Genomic DNA, 20462 nt, shown 5'->3' with positions numbered 1-20462 from the left:
AGTTCAGGAAGTCTTATGGCAAATGCACATGCACTTCCCCTGTTGAGCAAGGACCTCTTTCTTTGACCAAAGTCACCTCTAGCTACATATAGACATGTTCAGCCTGGAGAAGAGAAGGCTGCGTGGAGACCTCATAGCAGCCTTCCAGTATCTGAAGGGGGCCTAGAGGGATGCTGGAGAGGGACTCTTCATTAGGGACCGTAGTGATAGGACAAGGGGTAACGGGTTAAAACTTCAACAGGGGAAGTTTAGATTGGATATAAGGAGGAAATTCTTTCCTGTTAGGGTGGTGAGGCACTGGAATAGGTTGCCCAGGGAGGTTGTGAATGCTCCATCCCTGGCAGTGTTCAAGGCCAGGTTGGACGAGGCCTTGGGTGATATGGTTTAGAGCGAGGTGTCCCTGCCCATGGCAGGGGAGTTGGAACTAGATGATCTTAAGGTCCTTTCCAACCCAAACTATTCTATGATTCTGTAATTCTATGTTCCATTTAAGGTGCCATAATCCTTCTGAACTTCCACAAAGTAACTGTAGAATAGCTGCATACAGCAGAACAGAAATTCTTTTCAGTTCTAGGAATCACAAAGCAAGTATTGCTGCTAGATGTCTTTATTTTCTTTAACAAAATACACAAAGGCACAAAATTCACTTATATCTTGTCATTAATGTACAGGTATAAATAGTGCTTTGTATTCAAGTACAATCAAGTGCAGAGACTTTTCTATATTTTATGTAAACACAAAACAGTTTTGTATGTATGTGCCTCCGGTTCATTTGCAATGCAAATAAAGGAGATGCCATTTATCCGAGTGCCATTTAACTGAATTCTGTGGAAAAGTTAGACAATGAATAACATTAACAACACTGTAATGACATTTCCATACGCTTAAGTCAAATGTCGGGTGACACTTTAGCTTGTAAACATCTGTGTATTTAAAATGTACTCAATTCATTTTAAGAGGGAAGCGTTAAAAAAAAAAAATAATCTATCTTGATTTCACTAAACTGAACTTACTAGGTCAGGTGCTGCCAGTAATTGCTCTTTACACATGGCAGCTGAAGAGATGGCAAATTATAGGTCACCCTTAGCAAAACTTATATTTTTAAGTTTTTTTAATATGCAAACTGAACAACGGCTACTACTGTTAGACTTCAGCCAACTACACATTCTGTGTTAACTTATTTAAAGACACATGCTTTATTTACAATACCTATTTTTAGAAATAGCTTTGACATACTGTGGCAGTTGAGGCAGTTTAAGCTCAAGCGAGACTTTGAAGTTGTACCATTGAAAAAAAAGCTCACCTGAAGAGCAACAACAGGCATGAACAAAGCTAAAAACTAGCTACAGAAGGCACTTGAGTACTTTATTCTGTTTTCATTAAAGATTCTTCACTTTGTTCAGCTGAAATAGACTCTGAAATAGAGTCTTCAGTTGTTGAAATGTTCTCTGTTTCTTCTTTTTCAGCCTCTTCAGCTAACTTGTCATTAAGCTGCTCATCACTTGGTGCTTTATCATCTGTCTCATTTGTCTCAACAATCTGGGCTGTGTCTTCTTCAGATTCTGTGAAAAGAAAAATGATGAAATTACCATTTCCAGAAATAAAGAGGTACCTAATATTCTTAAAAAGCAAATGAAAAAACATTTTGCAATCACACACAGGTCTTGACCAGCCACACATAAAGTTCTCAACTGCTAAAACCTGTTTTATTTTTCTAACAGGAGGGTCACAGGTAAAACCTTTGCAATTTAAGAAAAAAGAAAATACCACAGAAAAGAATTCAGATACCACTATGAAAGTATTTACTATTTCACATGTTCACCTTCCACAGAGTCTTTCTAAGCCTGTTCATTAATGTCAGACAACGACATAAATAAGAGGTGATGGTAAACTCAGCTACTTTGTGCCTGGTAATGGAAGTTTTACCAACTGTATAGCATTTTCTGTAAGAGTTCAATCTGTACACAGAACCTAAACATTTGGTGGAAACTATTTCAAACACAAAGAGCCAGATAACCAGAAAAAAAAAAATTATATAAGTCTCACCATTTCAAAACAGCCAAAATTATTGTGTATTCTAAGTCTTCCCACGGCAAGTGTAAGAAGGATACACAGGAGTATCTTTACTCTCAACCTGGGAAGGGAGTTTCTTTGAAAATAGGCATATTTTGAAGATCAGTCAAAAATATTTATCGTAAGTACTACTGCTATTGTAGTAAATTCCAGCTTCCCAACAGCATTTCCTTAATATATGAGAAATAAGACAGTCACATTTTGAAGGAAGCATAAGCACTGAAAAACTGAACACCAGATGTTGCACCAAATGACACATAGGTACTCTAGAATTATACTTTTGATGGTAGTTTATTTAGTGATTAGTATTAGTCAATACTATATACAGCTTTAATGCATACTGTGAAGGCAGACAATTTACAAAATTAACGCAAAGTTAAAGCTCAAAAATGTTAACCTTACCAAATGTTTGTATTTCATAGAACAGTTAGAGTTGAAAAGGACCTTAAGATCATCTAGGTCCAAGCCCCCTGCCATGGGCAGGGATGCCTTCCACTAGACCAGGTGAGGTTGCTCAAAGCCCTGTCCAATCTGGCCTTGAACACTTCCAGGGACAGGGCATCTACAGCTTCTCTGGGCAACTCACAATGTCTCACAATGAAGAGTTTCTTCCTCGTATCTAATCTAAATCTACCTTGTTTCAGTTTAAAGCCAATCTCCCTTGTCCTGTCACTACAGGCCCTTGTAAAAAGTCCCTCTCCAGATTTCTCAGAAGTCCGAGAGCTTAAACACAGGGTCTCACAAGAGTGAAGTAGAAGAGGAAAATCTTCTTGCTTGACCTGCTGGTCATACTTCTTTTGATGCGACCCAGGATATAACTGGCTTTCTGTGCTGCAAGTGCACATTGCTGGGTCATATTAAGGTTCTTGCCAACCAACACCTCCCCCAGTCTTTCTCCTCAGGGCTGCTCTCAATCTATTCTCCACCCAGCCTGTATTTGTGCTTGGGATTGCCTCAACCCCACTGCAGGACCCTGCACTTGGCCTTGTTGAGTTTCATGAGCAGTTGTTCATATTTATCAAAACATGTTAAGTATCAGAAAGTAACAGGATCGATTCAAGCTGATATTCACAGAATTAGGGCAGGTTTGAAAGTTCTAAAACCATTGCTCTGGCTTCCAGGATCACAACTGACAAGAGTACCTGCTGCATATCCTTGCCCAGCAGACCTGTACAACTGCCATCTGTCATGAAGAACTCAGGACCCTTCTTCACACAGAGCTCCATCTAGCTAGTTCCAGGCTCATCCCAGACTGCTCAGTGGAGCCCAGCTGCTCCATTTCTTCCTCCTATTTGATGCTCCAACCTGAGAGAGTTTGAGACCAAGTTACCTCCCAGTTCAGCTTCCTTCCCTGCTTCCTCAATCACAGGCTGCTCAGCACCTGCCCTGGTTTCTTGTTCCAAAACTTCTCTGGACTCATCTGTCAGATGGTCAATCGCCCTATTTCTGCCGAAGCAAATTAATTTCCCAGTTTCTTTCCCAAATATCCCACTCTTCCTTCCTCCTCTTCAATTTCTATCTTGACCTAATCCCTGCCTGTGCTCAATCTTTATCACTCAACTGTCAGCTTTGTCTCATCTCTGCATTTTTTCTTCAGCCTCAAATTCTATGAATAAGTTTGTGTCTTTTCCTGCTACAATCCCTCCACACTTGAGTTACATTCCTTCTTTACTGCCGCTGTTTAGGTTTGAGTCAAAGAAAGTATAGGATGTTGGGATGAAACAAAATCCATGCCCTCAACTCATATGTAGCACAGCCCAACCATTACTTATTTTCAATGGTTCAGCCCTCAACTGCCCAATGCTTAGCAATCTGCAGAAGTGACTCAGTCTGGTCGAGGTAAAGAGACTATTGATTCCGTCTGATCAGGAGGATGCTGATCATCCATATGTTTGAGGACAACTCCAGAGATAATCAGCCACTAGCAGAAGCAAGCAGAAGCTTCTGAGGAAAAGGAGAAAAACTGACTGAGTTCTAATTATCTATATTCAAAGGAACAGGAGGAAGACATTGATTCCATTTTTATATTCTACTAAAAGTATGGAAATACTTTCTCTAAGAAAAAAAAAAAAAAAAAGTCAGGTATTACAAGATTTTTCCCTTCACCAGAAGGGTGAAGAAGCTCTCCAAAATATACAGTTAAAACAAACTTACAAGGAAAATTTTGGTCTAACAATCAGGACTGATAAGTTGAAAGGAAGTAAAGAATAGGTCCTTTAAATGAGTAGTCAGGGCAATCATAGTAAGTGGTGCTACTAACTATAAATATGACCAACCTTCATTAAACTTAAACAGTGATTCCATTTTAAATACACCAACTAACGGAAAGCTTGTCTGAAGTCAAATTGATCACAATATTACATGATTTAAGTTACTGTAACAGTACCTAACAAGAGAAAGCTCTGACCATAAAAAGACAACAAAAAAAAACCTGGTGTCCTTGACAATTATACTTAATCTATAATCAAACTGAAGAATGTAGCTACACATACATGATCTCAACAGCAAAAACCCCTACACAGATTCTGAGGCAAATTTAAGAGCTGCATCAATGCAACTTTAAAAAGCCTGCTCCTGGCTACAGCAAGCAGTTCTTTCTCCCTCCTCCCCACCAATACTGCTTAATGCTTAGTACTTAGAAAGCATATATAATTCACATTTTAAGTAGGCAGCTACCCCTTTTCTTGTTGCAGAGAATATTTCACCGTGTAAGCAGTGAAATCACAATACTGCATCACTATTAAGTAAAATATATCTGTTATGCAGGAACTTAACAAAAAAAATTGTGTAAAATAACTGAACAAAATATAGCTACTTTACTTGTACTTTCAAGACCTTTAAGGAACATGTGCTTCACAGTATTCTCTGTTCATGGCTTTGATATCACAGAAAGCTGTTGTGAAGCTTTTGAAAAATCAGCACAATAATAGCATAGCATTTGATTCCCTGTATCCTTTACATCCTACAGAAAAAAAAGCCAACTATGCTGTTCAGCAAAAATGAGCTGTGGTAGACTGGAAATATAATGCATTTTTAAACCAAAAGAACTTGTAAACAAGTCATTAAACTCAGGATGAGCTGACCCATGCCTGCTTGAGAAATCACTGAATTCTAGCCACAGTAGCTGAACTAAGTAAAGAGCACAGCAGGCAGAAACTCACATCTTTGAAAAGCAACAATGGTTTACAAAAAATATAGCAGGCTCATGCTGTCCTGTAAAAGCAGAGCATATTTCTTAAGAAGGCAAGCCAAACCTCTCAAACAGAAAATGCCTCCAGTCCAGTTTAACAAAAAACAATTAAAAAACCACCACAAAACCACTACATTCAGACCATTCTGATCAGAACAAATACTCAAGCTTATTTCTTAGTCCTCTGTCCTCAACCAGTTTTATTCCTAGTTGAAATTTCTGCTCCACCTATAACACTTGCCCAAACCCAAGCCCTACTTTAGGTAGAACTCAAATAAGCATGCAGTTGAAGTGGCATTACTCTGCAGCATTACTGTGAATCCATCTGCTGAGCAACAAACCAAGTGTCTGCATTTGCCTTTTAAATAGAAGTCCCTACAAACATACTAGCAGTTGCTGTATTCCCAGAATCCTTAGAAGTGACAGAGCATTAAATCATCATAAAATATTTCACTCAGATGGTGAAGGAATTACACAAAAATCTGGAGACAACCCAGGAAGCTGTCCATAAAGTGCTGACCACCATGCTGAAATCTGAAGCTCAGAGGCATCTAATGATGACCTCTGAAGATCAGTACCAGATAGATATTCACCACAAAATACTGAAGCAATCAAGTTTTTTCAACCTTTGAAACACTGCTAAATGTTAAACCTGAATGAAGAATGCAGTGTACCAGTACCAATACAGGCAAGACAAAATTAATCAAGAGGATAAGCGTGGCTCCTGTTGGCTTTTTCAATATGATCCAAACATTAATACTTTTAAGAGAAGTGCATAAGAAAACTGAATAGTCTTTGGTGGGGAAAAAAAAAATTAAAAATCAAGATTGAGCCATTTAAGTAAAAGGTAAAAAGAGAACCCAAGTATATTGCTTCATTCTGGTATTAAAATTTCCCAAGTTACTCTGCTGAATAAGAAAGCACGACAACTCCGTATTTCTAGAGGTTCCAAGGTTCAGTGCCAACAGCACTCTCCATAACCATTCTTCAGATCTCTTATCCACAGGAGTTGCATATAATAACATGCTTGTCACTGCACGAGCACACAGCTGAAAAAGAGATTCAGTTTGATGCTCTACTCATTAGTAGAAGTAGCTGACTGGTAAAAAAAAAAATGTTTATAGCACTTCTGTATCACATTAGCTTGCAGGTTCTTTGAGCTATATAACTACAGTTTAAATGAGTTACAGATAAAAGCTGGATCTCCCGGTGTTGTCAACATTGCAGTGAAGTTGCTTTCCTGTTTTTAATGGTTATCTACATCTGTAAGTGAAAGTATTGTCTATTCTTGCTATGACAGCAGTTGTATTACTGTAATGAACAAAAGCCTTCCCTGGAGCTATGCCTCGATAGCTTTATACCTTAAACTTACAATCAAGGAATATGTTCATTTATTAATCAAGCCTGGCTCCATGTATGTTATGTTTCAAATTAGGGTTCTGATGGAAAAAGTGATTTACTGAAAATATTATTTTCTCATTCGTGAGAGATTACCTTGTGGCAAGTCACAAGCAGATAATGCACAGTAACAAACTGATAGGGTATACATCTTGTACTTCAAGACATTTCTCAGATATTACTTGCATAAAATGTTAACATATACTCCATTTCTGTTTGCTTGGTAATTATAAAGACAGAACTTTTTGTATCACCTTGGAAACAAATAAAAGATCAGATACTTAAACCAGATAAAACTAAAAGTCAGTAAATCAGTTACTCCTTTTGCCTCTTCCAAAATATTTTGCCATACACTTCCTAACAGGAAAAAAGAACTGGGAAACCAACCCCACAGTGGTTTGTCATTGTTTTTAAATAAAGCAGCACCTTAATACAAGACCACACCACCATCAACAACAACAACAACAAAAAAAAGTAATTTTCAGCATTAGAGGTAAATGAGTAAAATCACATTTATTGCAATAAAACCACCCTATTTTTACCCTGAAATACTTGGCAAATCCTGCTTTCAAAAAAGTGTAAGTTATTTTGCAGAATTGTCACTCCTACATCTCAAACGCCTAACAAAAAAAACCCTCACACTCATTCTTAAGGCTTTACATTTTTGCAACACCTATAAACTGACTCAGCAGCTCAAACCCATTAAAGGCATAGTTTGATAAAGATTTCCTTCAATGATAACATCAGTTTAACTACGACCATCCTCTCCCAAAACATCTGAGAACTTGCAGTTACGGATAATACTCAGAAGCCCAAAGGAACCCACCTCCAAGAGTGGCATATCCATCTTTAAAGACTTCTGCACTTGATTCACACAGGGGAAAATAAGAGTTTTTAAGAACCCAGTAACAAATAATGTCTTTTCTATAAGAACCTTCTAACTTTAGAAGCAGTCAAGAAGCTACTGGCCTACCATCTGCTCACTGACAAGATAATTACATTACTTGAGGGCAAAGATGTAATTCACATTGAGACAAGGGGGGGGCACGAAATTACTAAATGGGATATAGAAATCTTTAGAAGTAGCTTTAAGTAGTGTTAAGTTTGATGGCTTTGTAACAGTAGCAATGGATCTTAAGTTGTAGCAATCATCTTAGTTCATGCATCTGATTTCAGTCTTATTTCATGCTAGTAATAGTACTTTTAATGAAGAAAGAGTGCACTATGGTGCAGGAAAAGAAACCAGTCAAGTTTTCCCTGTAATGCACCCGCATCAAGACCACATCCAGAGATGGCTACAGTTAGATGCGACTTCCCTATCAGTCTCATGCAGCCTTCTCATGCCACAAACTGAGGGGCAATGCCATTTTGTACTCTCTGTTAAAGATAAGCAGAAGCAGTCTGTTACACTCATGATAGTTTCCCACAGTCAGTGTGCTCCTAGCCTGAATCTCAGGGCTGTACACTATTCGGTTAACTTCCCCCCATGATTCCTGTTTAAACTGATGTAAAATACCATCAAACACTCAACAGCACCTCTAACTGGAGCTTCACTGGTTGGAAATTATAATTCTTAGACCCCTTTAAAACATACTGCATCTTCCTGTTGGCTGCACACCAGATGCCTACTGTATCTGCAGACTATAAAAACGTTTCAAAAGGAACTACGTTAAATTAAAATTGACAATTTGTCTTTGAACTCCCTGAAATTAAACAAGGCAGTTTTACTAGATTTTCCTGCCCTGAGGAAAACAGCAAAAGGAACAAAGGCAGAAATTCCAGCACACCTCAATCAAATGACCTGCTGAACACAGTGAAAGTTAACCACTTTGGTACATATTCCCTTCTTAACTATTTCTGTAATCTACAGTGTTACTTTCCATCTGTTCATCAGTAACATCAGACAGAAAAATTTTGTTATGCCATGATTTGCTTGAGATATATTGCCTAATACGAAGGAATTTTAGAGTACCGGAGAGAAGACAATAGTATCAACAAGCTAAGCTAGAAGTAGGGACAAGAATTAAAAAAAAAAAAAATACAAACTGCACCCACTATGAAGTTAGACCAAATGAAGGGACCAACCGTCATTTGCCCAATTGCCTGACCCAAAGTTAAAACATGTTATTAAGGTCATTGTCCAAATGTTCACAGGCATAAGGCATCAACCAACTCACTAAGAGGCCTGTTCAAGTACTTGAGCTCTTCAGTTACTTTTACAACAAGCTCACCTAAACCAAGAGCTAGATGACATGGAGGATTTCATTAGACTTGAAGAGAAAAACTTCATGAGATTTGCATATACCTTCTGTCTGTTGAGTCTCCTGGGGCTTTCTCTCTTTAGGTTCTAGAGGCTCAGTTGCAGACCGCGATTCTGTAGACTGCTTTCTTTCAAAACTGAAGTCTGGAAGTCGTGGTGCCTGAGGCCTAGTTTTCCTTGCAGGATTCAGGAAAAAGCAGTAGGCACACCTAAATGCTACACAAAAGCACACCCAAAAAGTAGCATCATTAATTAATTTCACCTTTCACCTTCATTCCTATACTATATTCTAACTGAAATACTTAAGAGAATTAAATGAGTGACCATCAGTACCTAGAGAACCTCCATACAATTTACACAAGCATGTACACACAGTATCATTTTTAACTTCAGTGTACATTTGCCTCTTAAAAACCTGTTTGCTCTCGACCCTGCTACACTTATGAGTACTGCCCACCACTGTGAAAGATTTGGCCACAATGAACAAGATTCAGTACCACCAGATATTCCCATATAGTGCTCTTTCCTACAAAAGAATTAAGTTGGCAAATGACTTTCCCCGCACCCTCAGATTCCACTTTCCTCACCCCTTGAATAAGTAGGTGCTATGAATTCTGCAAGGTATGTCTCTGCTTTTTGAGGAGCATTCTGCTCAAATGATACTTAATTAAGAAAATGCAGCTTTATCCTGGAGAGGCACTGGATACCACTTAATAGTTAAATTCCTCCTTTCCCCCACTAGACAAGGAGGCGAAGCGGCAATTTCTTGCACAGTTGAATTGTGAACTCACTTGGAGATAAGAGGACATATAGATCAAATATCTTTGGTTCCATAGGAAACATTTATCTTATCTTATTCTTACAATGCTGTATATTTACTCACAAAATTCAGCAAAACTAAATGTTTATTAAGTAAAAAAAAAAAAAAAGAGATTTATCTAAGTTTCCCTCATTTCTTAAGCATCAGGCTTACACTTGTGATGGAAAGGAAGCAAAATAAAACATCTGTGTTCAATAAAGAGCAGTGTCTGTCTTAAGTTATTGTCAGCCATAAATTCACATATAGCCCCCTTGGGCTTGTTCCTATTCCTTTTCCGATACCTCCCCAGCATCTTCTTGCCAAAGCAAAATTTTGTTTAAGTTCTGGTAAAAGAGCCATACTTTAACGTCAGATAGTTTCTCAATATAAAACCCTTCTGAGAACCATTCATAGCCAGTAGCAATTCTCAGGGATGTATGGGAAGAGGCTTATTTCTACTGAATACTTTTCCACACATAAAATCCTTGGCCTGAAGGCTGCGATAAAGTACTTCTCTAAGTCCTGAAGTGAATCTTAAGGTACGGAGTAATAAGTTAGCATAAACTGTTCCCATAAGAAGTGGTATTTCAGTGTCAGTTAAGAACTTAACTGCAGCCAGAATGAAGTATGATACATGTTAGTTATGAAACATAAGACAACTAATAGTCTACCACAGAACAGCTCTTACCTATGTATTCAAATTCCTCCTTCAATGCCATACCATTGTGAGAAAAACACTGCTGACATATAAGGGCGTACCTAGAAAACATAAATAATATACAATTACATACTTTTAAATAATAAACACACTGAAGTGAGATGCATTCCACCTTTGATACTGACTAATAACTTTGATATTTACTCTTAAAAGGTAATTTCCACAGTGAAATTATTATGCTTTAGAGCAAACAATCTGTATATTAAATAATAATTTTTCAGATGGTTTATAAACAGCAAAATATTCTTAGCTACAACCTAAATCTCATGGCTCAACATATTAAATGCAATTGTCAGAAAATATTATCCAAATTAAGTTTATATATCATTAGAATACAGTCAATGTGAAAAGTGACCACTGTTAACATGGAAGTTACAGTATGTTTGGACAGTTCTTAAAGAAATCTGAAATAATATATAACGGCAATAAATCTGAACTTCTAAGATAATCAAATTTATTTCTTTCTTAGTTCAAAATAGAATTCATTCACCTACATGAGCACAGGTTTTTCTTTTGGTATTATATGATTAATATCAACCAAAGCAGAGGTTAATTTTGTCAAAATGTTACCATTTTTCCTACAAAGAGATCTCAGATGAAGCACTGAGAAAGGGCCATTTCATTACAAAAGTTTTGGACAAATTCATTTGCAATTCTTTAACCTTGACACATGTGGCTTAACGTTAAGGAGCTTCCTATTTCTTGAGAATTTAGAAATTTCCTTTAGCAACATTTTACCTGTTCTGAGGACCATCACCAACCAAATATTCAATAACTCTATCCACAACTCCTCTTTCTCGAGGAAGAATAGGTCTTGCTAAAGGAGGGCCTGGAGGGTGAAGACCTAGGAAGACACAACTGTGTCAAAATTTTCAACTATACTATTACATGAAATATGGTATTTCACTGTGCATGCTAGTGTTATAAAACAATTGCACCTACTTAATATACATGGCCATATTTCTTATTCCACTAGGAAAGCTATAAGATTTTTAAACCCACAATAGTTGAAAGTTTCTCTTCTCCTTTAGCTTACCTATTTTTACACTTTGCATATGTAATTACATTCATAATTTCTAAAGAACTTAAGGCATCAACAGTATTTAATTACTCATAAATAGAGGCTTCTTAAGCAAAGAAAAACTCCTTGAGTTTTCTTCATATACTCTCAACTTTGCACATTCAACACTTGAAATTCCCAGCTACAAATCTGTTAAGACCAACTGCAACAGTAGAAGAACTAAAGATGTTACCAAAGAAGCATCCACTGGTTTCTGAGTAATTACTATACCACATTAATCATGCCCTCAGTGTGCATTCAGTCTACACATTAAATATGTCCAGCCATTTGCTATTTTGGTAACCCTATGTTTAATGGACAGTTTGATACTTTCAGATTTATGTTTAATCAAAGAAACCAGAAGGCCACTATTCAGATATCATTTTTCATATCCCATGTGTTTAATGAATTAGTATCAAAACAAAACTCTACCAAGAGGTAACAGCAGTAGTTGGTACTACCTTTTCCACATGTTCACGTATTGCAGCTAAAACAGATCAGAGGCCCAAACCCATCATTCCAAGAAGTTTTAAAACATCTGGCTTATTGTACAAGACCACTGCAAGATACCAATTTCAATTTATGTAGCTTTGAGTTCTTATGCCTACCTTTCTTTCCAGCCTTAAAACAAAAGATTCTATGCATAATGAGCAAAACATGATTTAGTAAGAAACTAAGACTGAATCGTTCAGAAGTGGCCATTAAAATAACTGAACCTTCTTCTCAAGGCCACACTCCTGGAACAAGACATACTTTTACACAAGCACAGAAGGTATTAAGCTACAGTACTTTGAACATACAGACTCCATAGTCATTCTTGAACAAGAGATATTTACGTGAGCACTGGGAGGTAGGAGGGACAACAGAAGACTTAAAATATCTTAAGTAAATATTCATAAGACCTTTATGAATTACATCCAAAGGCCACAAAAAATAATAATAAAAAAAAAAAAACACCACTGTCTTAGTAGGACAACAAAACAGTCCTTTCAGAACTCTGAAACTAGGACAAAATGGTGAGCTTCAAGCCACCTGAGGACAAAATTATGAAACCTGACCGGTAAGACTCAGTTCAACCCAATGACAAGCTTACTTGTAACAATGCAAAAGTCCTTTGCAAGCACAAGATAGTTAAGGTTATACATTTAAAAAAAAAAAAAAATCAACCAATATTAGTAGGTTTTGTACAGAGATGAACATATGGTAATCTTAAGGCATGCAAGAACTAAGCATATTTCATAGAAATAAAAGTCTCAAGGTAGAAAAAGTAACCAGCGTTTTCTCAGGGAAGAGTTCTAGCTTGTAGCTATTCTCACTATAACCAGTAAAACCAAAATATACAAAAGGAATGGCTTAAAAGAAAGGCTCCTAGTAACAACAGACTTGACCTTCAATTTTCTTTCAATTTGCTGTACGCTTCCAGTATTTTTCTTAGGAAGATATGTTTCACAGAATCCCCAGTGATGCACAATAAACAAAGAGGAAGCTAAAGGGTAAAACAAACTAAATCCACTGTCTGAAGATGTAAAAATTATTTTTTAAAAATCCAAATAATGTACTCCCAGGAGAGTACAGTTTGTTAGCAAGTTGAACTAATTTAGAAAGACATTTAATTGAAAGATGCTACGGAAAAAACAATGGACTTCAAGCTTCTTAGAAGACAGATCTAGCTTTCTTGTAGCACTTTAGCTGGGTACTGCACCAAGAAGAACATCCACTGTCACAGCTTCCAAACGCTACTGATACTCTTTCATAAACGTATGCATACATAAATGCACAGAAGTAACACATACCTCAAGTAGAGTTTACACAGGCAAAGACAACACAGCAAGTCTCACTACAGGCTGATCCAAGATGGGCTTTAAGATTAAACACCACATTAAATGTAGCTGCCAATAATTATCATCTCAAGCTTTCTACATTTCAATCTTCACAGAATGTGCTACATTGTGGTAAACCTCAAGCTGAATGCCATGTACAGCTAACCTCCATCCTCTACCGCAAACATCGGAAACTAGGAATCAAACATTTTCAGCAGCGCCCTCTCTAAGTGCAACACATAGTCTAATCTTGCCATCAAGGTTGTAATATTTCTAACAGTACAGCCTTTCAAAGCAGCTCTCATCAATACTGGACAATTGACCTAAATGGACTGTCCTAATCTTTACAAGCAGAATCATAAATCACAGAATCATAGAGCGAGTCACAGAATCATAGAATCACAGAATCACAGAACAGTTAGGACCTTAAGGTCATATATTTCCAACCCTCCCTTGCCATGGGCAGGGACACCTCACACTAAACCATGTCATCCAAGGCACTAGCCAACCTGGCATTGAACACCACCAGGGATGGAGCATTCACTACTTCCCTGGGCAACCCATTCCAGTGCCTCTCCACCCTAACAGGAAAGAATTTCTTCCTTATATCCAACCTAAACTTCCCCTGGTTAAATTTTAACCCATTACCCCTTGTCTTGTCACTACAGTCCCTAATAAGTAGTCCACCCCAGCACCCCTACAGCCCCCCTTCAGATACTGGAAGGCTGCTATGAGGTCTCCATGCAGTCTTCTCCAGGCTGAAAAGCCCCAACTTTCTCAGCCTGCCTTCATACAGGAGGTGCCCCAGCCCCTGATCATCCTCACGGGCTTCCTCTGGACTTGTTCCAACTGTTCCATGTCCTTTTTAAGTTGAGGACACCAGAACTGCACACAATACTCCAAGTGAGGTCTTATGAGAGCAGAGTAGAGGGGCAGGATCACCTCTTTCAACCTGCTGGTCATGCTCCTTTTGATGCAGCCCAGGATATGGTTGGCTTTCAGGGCAGCGAGCACACACTGCCGGCTCATGTTCAGTTTCTCATCGACCACCATCTCCAAGTCCTTCTCTGCAGGGCTGCTCTGAATCTCTTCTCTGCCCAACCTCTAGCTGTGTCTGGGATTGCTCCAACCCAAGTGGAGGACCTTTCTAATCAATAACATTTGATTAGAAAATACTGCATTTTACAACTCTTCAATAAGCACAAATAAGTTTGATGCTCAAGACATATGTTTTTAAAATAACCCTCATGTTCACAAACAAGAGAATTAAATTCAGGAGATGTCAGAAAATGCATTCCCAAATTATTCCTGTATTCTGTCAACAATCAGGAACCCAGATTACAAAAACTCTCAAGCTGTCCTGAGAAGAATTCAGGCAAAATGCAATTCCTAAAAGCTTCACGAATACCCAAAAGACATAATACTTCCATTAAAAAAATAAGTGAATGGGCAACACCCAACATAGATGTGAAGTAAAGGTTGATACACTGGTGCACTGATACAATCTGCAACAAAATTACATTTAGACTAATTTTGTGAATACCTGGCTAAGCTCTATATTCAAAAGACCAAATTTCTGTATGAGTTAATTATCATAAATATATGAAAAGTTTCTGGAAGTTAATAAACAATGTAAAAATTAAAGAAAGTTACCTAGCAGGAAACATCATCACACACTTCAAGAACTTCAATTACCTGCCTACTAATAACTCAAACCAACCATCTTAGTTTTCATGCTGTTATGGACACCAGTAATTAATATAAACATCAAAAGCAATCATTGTAGAAAGACTGGTCATTTCTGCAAAGCTTGGCAAACTCTCAACTACCTGCTGGTTATTAATTTTCAAACATATGGGAGCTCTGTGGTAATGCATATTAAATTGATTCTCCTCTACAAAATATAGTATAATGAAAATGAATTATTAATCTTCTCTAAAGTAGAGATAATTAAGGCTATTTACATTTGTTGCAATAAATGCATAAACTTAGATATAATGATACTACTCTTACAGATACTGAGTTGACATACTTTCCACTACAGCTACATGACTGAGATTTTATATGCCTGAAAGTGGGGGTAATTCCAGACAAAACAGGGCTTCCCCATCAACTGACAATTGCAGTCGTTTCCACTGCCATCTACAACAAAATAATACATTTGCTCCAAATGGGGGGGGGGGAGGGGATTGCTAGAGGGGGTTGGAGGGGGGAGTGGGGAGGGGGGATGTCCATATAAGGCATTATCACAAAAACGACATTAAATATTTTAACTAACAGGTGTGGTAACTGTCCTTTCAAACTAGTCCATTACTTTTTTCCCTTTCTTCCTCTAAAGTTTTTCTGCAGTAAAGGCTGAATTTTGCCCAGCTTAGTCAATGTGCCCTAACCTTCCCCTAAGAATAAAACTGTTATATAGCAAATACTACCCTATTATATAGCCAGCTTCTTAAGAAGGAACATGTGATTTTAAACTCTTCAAGGAATTTTCAGTAAGCAGGTTTCATTAAACATGATTTGTAACCAAATGACCAATTTCCTGGCGCAAAGAGTTGATTTCTGGTACTTCAAGATAATTAAGACTTAGTAATAACTTGCCTTTACAGTTCACTTCAGGGATAAAAACAAATTTAGCAGTTTCATAATACAGGTAAACAATTACTAACAAAAAATTAGCCTTAATGAACTCTGCAGAGAAGTGAGAGATCACAGCTTTTCAGGACAAGTGTATTCCACTACACTAAGCAATACAAACAGGCATTTTAACATTCAGCTGCCCAAGATCTTCCATTAAGAAACTGAATGTCAACATATTATTTATAGTCCTACTTTAAGATTGTACCATGAAAGTGAAGCAAGCAAGGGCATCCAGTTTGTAAGACTTCGGTAACTCCAAGCTAAAAAAAAGGAATACAGGGCAGAAGAAAATACTCTTGATCACTGTAAAGAGCAAAGAACTACTCCACATTACAGCGGTGCTTAGAAGATTCTTAGCAAGTTGAATCCCTTCTATTTTCAAGACAGCATTTGATCTCCTTTCTTGCCTTGCGATACAACTTGCCAGACATCCTGCAAAAAATGAAAGTCCTGGCACTAACCCATACACAGCTTTACCATGCATGAGGAGAATGAAAATGTCTCCCACCCAAAACTCACAAATGTTGCCATCCCTCCTATTTAGTTGATGTTCTGTTTAATAAAATACATCCTATCTGAAGACCAATCCAGAAATCAAGGAAAAAGCATTTTCAGGATACAAAAACAAATTTTACAGAGCATTCATTTCTACCAGATTTCAACCTGTTGCTGAACTTTTGACTCTTCTACCAAAATAACAATGCATTTTAGAAGAATTCAGCTACAACAGGCAACTTTTTCAGTGTATCTGATATTTTACACTATGAGTATAGATTGCATGACTATACCTCCTAGAGCAAAAATTTAAATAAATGTCAAGATATGTGTTAAAAAAAATGTGCAGGGTTTAGTGAGAAACATGAATATATTCTGAAAGTGTTCTCCTCTGTATCTGATTTATCTAAGTGTAGAGCTCTTCTAAACTAAGAACATAAAAAGGTATGCTATATTGTTGACTACAGAATACTGCAAAGTTTTATTGCCATTTAAACAAAAAAGCCATAACAGTTAAATGAGCTAAGGCAATAGGTTCCAGCATCAAAAGGTGCCAGCTGTAGAGAGTTATGGCTAATTGAATATGGAACTCCTGCTTAATCAGATAACTGCTCTCCTATTTCCAAATGAAATGCCATTTCCATACTGTCTGAAAATGGCCTATTTTATTGGTAACCAGAGAAAACAATATAAACTGTAAATAACATTAAGTGCTCTGTTTACCCATTCCAGACACTGAAGTAGCAGGGGATCCAGGGCGTCTTGGTAAAACATTTGACTGCAAGGGTGCCACAACAGTTCTTTCTGGGGGTCCACTCGGAGGCAATGCATCTCTCTGCAGATTAGGAGGTGCTGGAACCAGTGATTTCGGAGAGCCTTGTTTAGGACTTGCAGGCGGGGGTGTAGAAGCATTTCTCTGAGCTGTGGTCCTCTGACGTATTTCTAACAAGAATATGTGCACACAGAATTTACTATCTAGCATTATAAGAGATTAATAAAAGCACATTAATATCATTATTCCAACCAGCAAATTAGTCAAAACCAGGAAGTGCTATAACTAAAGATCACAATCTGCCTGACTGAGCATACCATAGAAATAACCCACACAGAGAATCCTATATTTAAAATACAGTAATAATTAACCACGAAATACCTAGGGCAAATTTCTTCTAGAAGAAAATTAGCAGATAGCTAGCTTACAATTCTGTTCTCTAAGGCAGAATACTGAAGATCAGAACAGCTAGGGTCAAGCTACAGCATACAGACAGAACTGACCACTGTTTATGATTTAAACACGCTTCCAAGTATTTAGCCTTCCACAGGAACAAAAGCTATCCAGTCATGTCTAAAATATCCACACTAAATGCCCGGAGTTACTAAAAAAATTCATTTTGGGTAGATGGAAAAAATTCTAAAGCAAGAAGAAACTATAATGCTTCATTTAAATCATACTGTTTTGTTCACTGGCTTCAGCAATCCTACGAACAAGTTATGTGCTTAGATTGGCATGAAGCAAGAACAGGCTCTGATGGAACATGTCCCTACTTCCACCTCCTCTCATTCCACTATGAGAGTTACTATTAAATAGATATTATGAAAAATAGGTTTCTTCAGTTCTTATTAATACCAATGGGAATATAATTCCAGTAATAAATTAAGGCTTGGATACTATTCATGCAAACACGAAGTTCCATTATATTTATATAGAAGTTTGTTTCCCAAACCAAACAAGGAACAATGCTCATGAGCCATGCTTACTGAACAGCAGCGTCATTATCATCCCATCTAATCCTCAGCACCTCCAGGCAGCCTTTGCAATACACTATTGCAACAAACCAAACCAAAATGTAACCTTCACTTCAGGGCTGCTGACATTAACATGATTAACAAGTGACAGCTTAGACTCTTGTGGTACTTCACTTGCATTAGCTAAGACAAAGTTAGTATCACTGGAGTATTAACACAAGCTCTGTTGGAAAAAAATCACTGACTAGTGCCACAAAATTACAACACACGTAGGCTATGCTCTTGCTTACTTATCTGTGCATATAAGTAAGATTAATATACACCATAAGAACGAATAAAAACACTCTGATATAATCCGAAGACTACAACTGCACAGTCTTGCTAAAAGTCCACCTAATCCAGTTTTCTATAGAGAAGAATAAATTACTACCCTTCCCTTGCCTCACCTTCGTGCTCCTGGCTTTGTTGCCTCACACAACCTTATCATCCAAGTTAGATCACCCAATGGGTATAATGATTCTGTACTTGAACTTGGTTTTAGCAAGTCCCCTCACTACTTAAACTGTTCAGAATCTGGAAAACAGGATAAATTGGTGAGGTAGTTGCAGAAACTCCATTAAGTTTTCCTTGGTGACTTGTTTCTATTTTGAAAACTGCTCGTGTGTTCAAAGTTTTATTTTAATCAAGAATTCATTTACGACAAACCTCACTACTAAGATTTCTTGGAAAACTTTTTGTGAGAGACCTTACTAGCAACCTTTCAAGTCTAACTACATTACAATAATTGCATCATCCTCTCAACACCTTCTGACCAACAGGCATGACTTACCTACAAACAATATAACGATTCTGCCCCACGATTTATCCACATTTTCAAGTTTGTTATAGTTTCCACTCCTGTACCACTTTCAAAACATCAAGTAAAGGTATGCAATTTCTCAACTCTTCAGCTCCACAGGTTTTAAAAAATGAAGTGGTAAGTATGAAGCCTAAATTCACTTGTTCCAAGATCATTTTAAGTATCTGTAAAGACATTTTAATGCACTGCTAACATTTTCTTCATTCTTTTTCATTACAAAGCCTGCTTTATTACAGTTTTACATATAAAGATGTCAAAGATCATGGCTATACTTTGTACCTATGGATGTTACTTCCATATTTTGAAGGCTGTTTTCCTACATTATGTGGTTTAAGCACATCAATTTTGGTTGCTTAACAGCTCTGATTGTTTCAATAGGTCACGGATATATTCATATTTACTCCAAGTCTTTATTACACTATTCTGAAGCAATTTTCATGCCACCTGCAAGAGTTTGCGCATTTGGCCTGTTCTTTCTGAAGGGTCATTTTTGGCAAGCCTCCTTTAACAAGGCTTTCAATTTTTAAAGTTACTGCTACTTTAATGACTTTTTCTCTGTATTTTTGCTCCTACAATGATGTTGAAACCAAGTGCTTTATAGTCAGTATTGGAGAGATGTGCTACAGTAGTTTTAGTCTCATCACAGAAGTAAGAATGCAAGACTTACTGTTAGTTTCCACAAAATGGCATCAAGTTATGCACAAAGCTCACGCACACACACTTAGAAGTACATTAGTTCATTTAGCTTTCACTCCCTTCATGTTTAAGAAAACTTGCCAACACTCTGCTACTCCCCAAATAAAAAAGTTACTAGAACTTACAGGAAAATGAGAAACGCTCTCCATGAAGAGACCAACAGCCCATCCATTCCAATACTCCATCTCTTACACTGGTTGTAGATGTTAGAATCATAAAATAGTTAGGGTTGGAAAGGACCTTAAGATCATCTAGTTCCAACCACCCCGCCATGGGCAGGGACACCTCACACTAAACCATGTCACGCAAGGCTCTGTCCAACCCAGCCTCTCCATACGGGAGGTGCTCCAGTCCCCTGATCATTCTCACAGCCCTCCTCTGGACTTGTTCCAATAGTTCCATGCCCTTTTTATGTTGAGGACACCAGAACTGCACACAATACTCCAAGTGAGGTCTCACGAGAGCAGAGTAAAGGGACAGGATCACCTCCTTTGACCTGCTGGTCATGCTCCTTTTGATGCAGCCCAGGATACAGTTGGCTTTCTGGGCAGCAAGCACACACTGAAGCTGGCTCATGTTCAGTTTCTCATCGATCAACACCCTCAAGTCCTTCTCTGCAGGGCTGCTCTGAATCTCTTCTCTGCCCAACCTGTAGCCATGTCTGGGATTGCTCAGACCCAGGTGTAGGACCTTGCACTTGGCATGGTTAAA

General features: G+C 37.7%; 1 protein-coding gene across 2 annotated transcripts in view; it reads right to left on the bottom strand.

Moving 5' to 3' along the window:
• Positions 1-591: 591 nt before the first annotated feature.
• Positions 592-20462, bottom strand: part of LNPK (lunapark, ER junction formation factor) — a 42501-nt gene continuing 22630 nt past the window's right edge. For both annotated transcript variants that reach the window (XM_061380029.1, XM_061380040.1), the window contains exons 8-12: positions 17174-17392; positions 11177-11282; positions 10409-10479; positions 8967-9137; positions 592-1562 (exon numbers count right to left, since the gene is read on the bottom strand). In XM_061380029.1, coding sequence (XP_061236013.1) covers positions 1366-1562; positions 8967-9137; positions 10409-10479; positions 11177-11282; positions 17174-17392 — 764 coding nt within the window. In that variant the 3' untranslated portion in view covers positions 592-1365. The remainder of the gene's footprint in view (positions 1563-8966; positions 9138-10408; positions 10480-11176; positions 11283-17173; positions 17393-20462) is intronic.

The sequence above is a fragment of the Neopsephotus bourkii genome, unplaced genomic scaffold (assembly GCF_033783945.1).
Source record: "Neopsephotus bourkii isolate Nb327-2 ecotype Australia unplaced genomic scaffold, CSIRO-AGI_Nbou_v1 NB_196, whole genome shotgun sequence".
In the NCBI taxonomy this organism is placed as follows: Eukaryota; Metazoa; Chordata; class Aves; order Psittaciformes; family Psittacidae; genus Neopsephotus; species Neopsephotus bourkii.
This window is presented reverse-complemented; position numbering and strand designations above follow the sequence as displayed.